This window comes from Dipodomys ordii, unplaced genomic scaffold (assembly GCF_000151885.1).
Source record: "Dipodomys ordii isolate 6190 unplaced genomic scaffold, Dord_2.0 Scaffold100, whole genome shotgun sequence".
Classification (NCBI taxonomy): domain Eukaryota; kingdom Metazoa; phylum Chordata; class Mammalia; order Rodentia; family Heteromyidae; genus Dipodomys; species Dipodomys ordii.
The window spans coordinates 5,957,530-5,960,163 of record NW_012267316.1 but is presented as its reverse complement, the minus strand read 5'-3'; the positions used below and the strand labels follow the sequence as shown (position 1 = coordinate 5,960,163).

At 45.3% G+C, this 2,634-nt stretch overlaps 1 protein-coding gene across 1 annotated transcript in view; it reads left to right on the top strand.

Annotated features, from left to right (window-relative positions):
* The first annotated feature begins 650 nt into the window (after positions 1-650).
* The window catches only part of Rnmt (RNA (guanine-7-) methyltransferase), a 24,422-nt gene continuing 22,438 nt past the window's right edge, over positions 651-2,634 (top strand). Inside the window, exon 1 of the mRNA XM_013027141.1 lies at positions 651-707. Coding sequence (XP_012882595.1) covers positions 651-707 — 57 coding nt within the window. The remainder of the gene's footprint in view (positions 708-2,634) is intronic.

The window sequence follows — 2,634 nt, the reverse complement described above, 5'->3', positions numbered from 1 at the left end:
CGCCGCACGCCCCCGCGCGTGGAACTGTGGGAGTTGTAGTTGTATTTCTGGCGCTCGAGCGTCGTGTCACGTGAGGCCGCGCTTCCGGAAGTGAGGCAACAAGACGCGCCTGGCGTGGAGCCGCAGTTTCCGCAAACAGAATCGTGGTGCGCTGTGTTGGTGAGTGTGGGCTTCGGCCGGTCCTTGTATCTTTGTCTCTCTCGCTCGGGTAAAGGAGTTAATAAGAGGAACACTGACTGTCGAGGTGGCTCTTCCTCTTCTCCCTTTGCCCCAGTGCTAGCTGCGTGAAGGGCTTTTCTGCGATCCTAGCGGATAGTCCCCGTGGGTACTGAAGTGGATGGAGGACGCCATTGCTTCTCCGGACCGGGGGAGCCCGGGGAGAAGCCAGAAGCTGCCTGTTCCCACCTAGTGCCGAGCTAAGGGCAGGCCTGGGCGCAGTGTGGGACCTGAAGAAGGGGTGGCTGCGTCTTGAGCGACGCCTTGAGAGTGTGAGACGTCGAGCTCCTTGACTGACGTAAGAGGATGGATTTGGCGGAGCTCTTTCCCCACTCCGTGGCGTGATCTTGAACCCGCAGCATTGTACAGTCAAGCCGACGAGTGAGAGCGTAGTCTTACTTAGCTTGAGCTGAAGGCAGGCAGGAGAGATTGAAATGGCCTGGAGACTTGGCTGGCTTCACAGGTGTGAACTCAAAACCACCTCGAAAAAGGTCCACGGTGATCGAACTCGACCGTCTTCATTCTAAAGTTTTTCAGGGGATCTGACAGGGAGCTCGCTTCTGTTGGGTATACTTTCACTGGGCCACTTTCTGTTGTTACTGTTTGTGAGAAGCTGGGATCGAACCCAGCTCCTAAAAGCCTGCGAGGCAAAAAAGCACTCTACCAACGGAGCTATTTGATATTCAGTTCTAAAAACCCAATTCTAAAGTAATCTGATACGCTGTTTTCTTGATGTTACAGTTGTTGAAATAATGTTGTATGTAAATGGAGTTCACACTTCAACCGCAATAATAATTTTAGGTGATAGGTCATATTGCTTTATTTGAATGTAAAAATTGACTTCTTTGCTTTTAGGAAGTAAATGGCAAAGGAGGAGAAATGGGGATCTGATAACTAGTTATACTTTTCAAACAGTCATTTTAAGTAGTTATTCGGCAAGTTGTCAGGCTACTTAATTTTTTAGGGGATTGTGAAGGTCTGAACTGGTGAGCCCTGCATCTCCACCTCCAAAGTCGTTGGTATTACATGCATGCACTAACATGCCAGGTTTGTTTTTAAAATAGTGTTCTTCTGACTTTTGCCTAGGCTTTTTTCTAGCCATTATCCTCCTTTCTCTGCCATTGCATATGACACCTGGCCCCCTGGTTGATTTGTTTGTTCACTGATTCAGTTCTATTTGACACTCCTTAGAAATCACATGGTTACTAATGAAAGCTGACATCACTTGAAATTTTTCCTGGCTCATTCTCTTAAGCAAACCTGTTCTTTTACTTTATGCAAAAATCTTTTTTTTTTTTTTTTAAGAATAGGTTCTGTCTTCATGACTTACATTCTGAATCTGAATCTTACAGATTTTTTTTCTTTTGTTAGTTGTGGGGACTTAACTTTGGGCCTGGGCGCTGTCCCTCAGCTCTTCAGCTCAAGGCTAGTGTACTACCACTTGAGCCACAGTGCCACTTCCAGCTTTTTCTGCATATGTGGTGCTGAGGAATCGAACCCAGGGCCTTATGCATGAAAGGCAAGCACCCTACCACTGAGCCACCTTCCCAGCCCCTAGCCTGACATTTTAATAATAGTACATTGTTGTATCTTCTTGAAGACATAATTCACCTTGAGCTTCTATAGTTAAGAGGTCAGTGTGTTTATTGAATAACTTAATAAGTAGACTAACAATTCCTGTCCCATCGATAACTCAGTTACTTCCCTCCCTCCATTTTACAGGCCTAAGATTTAACTATCATTGAAACTTAAAGCTAAGTATTGCACCTTGACTAAAACCATTTCTACTCTTTCATCCATTTTGAAATAAGGATTTAAGAAGTTCTTGTTTTAGATTCCTGGGTTAGTTGTGCATATTTTGTGATCAGAATACTTACGAGAATAATTTAATAGGAATAAAGATTTACTTTGGCGGCTGTTGCAGAGATTTCTGTCCATAGTCATTGACTCTGTTGATTCTAGAACTGTGGTGAAGCAGAACATCATGGCAGTAGGAGTGTGTAGAAGACAAGGCTATTCACCTCATGTCGGGCAGAAAGTAGAGAAGGGAGGCAGTTTCTGGAACCATATACAATCTTTAAAGGCATATCATCAGTGAACTACTTCCTCCAATGAGTGCCTAGCTCCTAAAGTTTCCAGAACCTCCCAAAATGGTACTGCCTGATGGGGGACCAAGCCATTGACGCATGAACTTGTGGACAGCTTTCATATTAAAACCATAATTCTGAAACCTTTCTCTTGATTTGTTTCATCCCTTAGATCAAAAGTTTACTTTTAGCCGGGCGCTGGTGGCTCATGCCTGTAATCCTAGCTACTCAGGAGACTGAGATCTGAGGATTGCGGTTCAAAGCCAGCCCGGGCAGGAGAGACCATGAGACTCCTATCTCCAATAAACCACCAGAAAACCGGAAGTGGCGC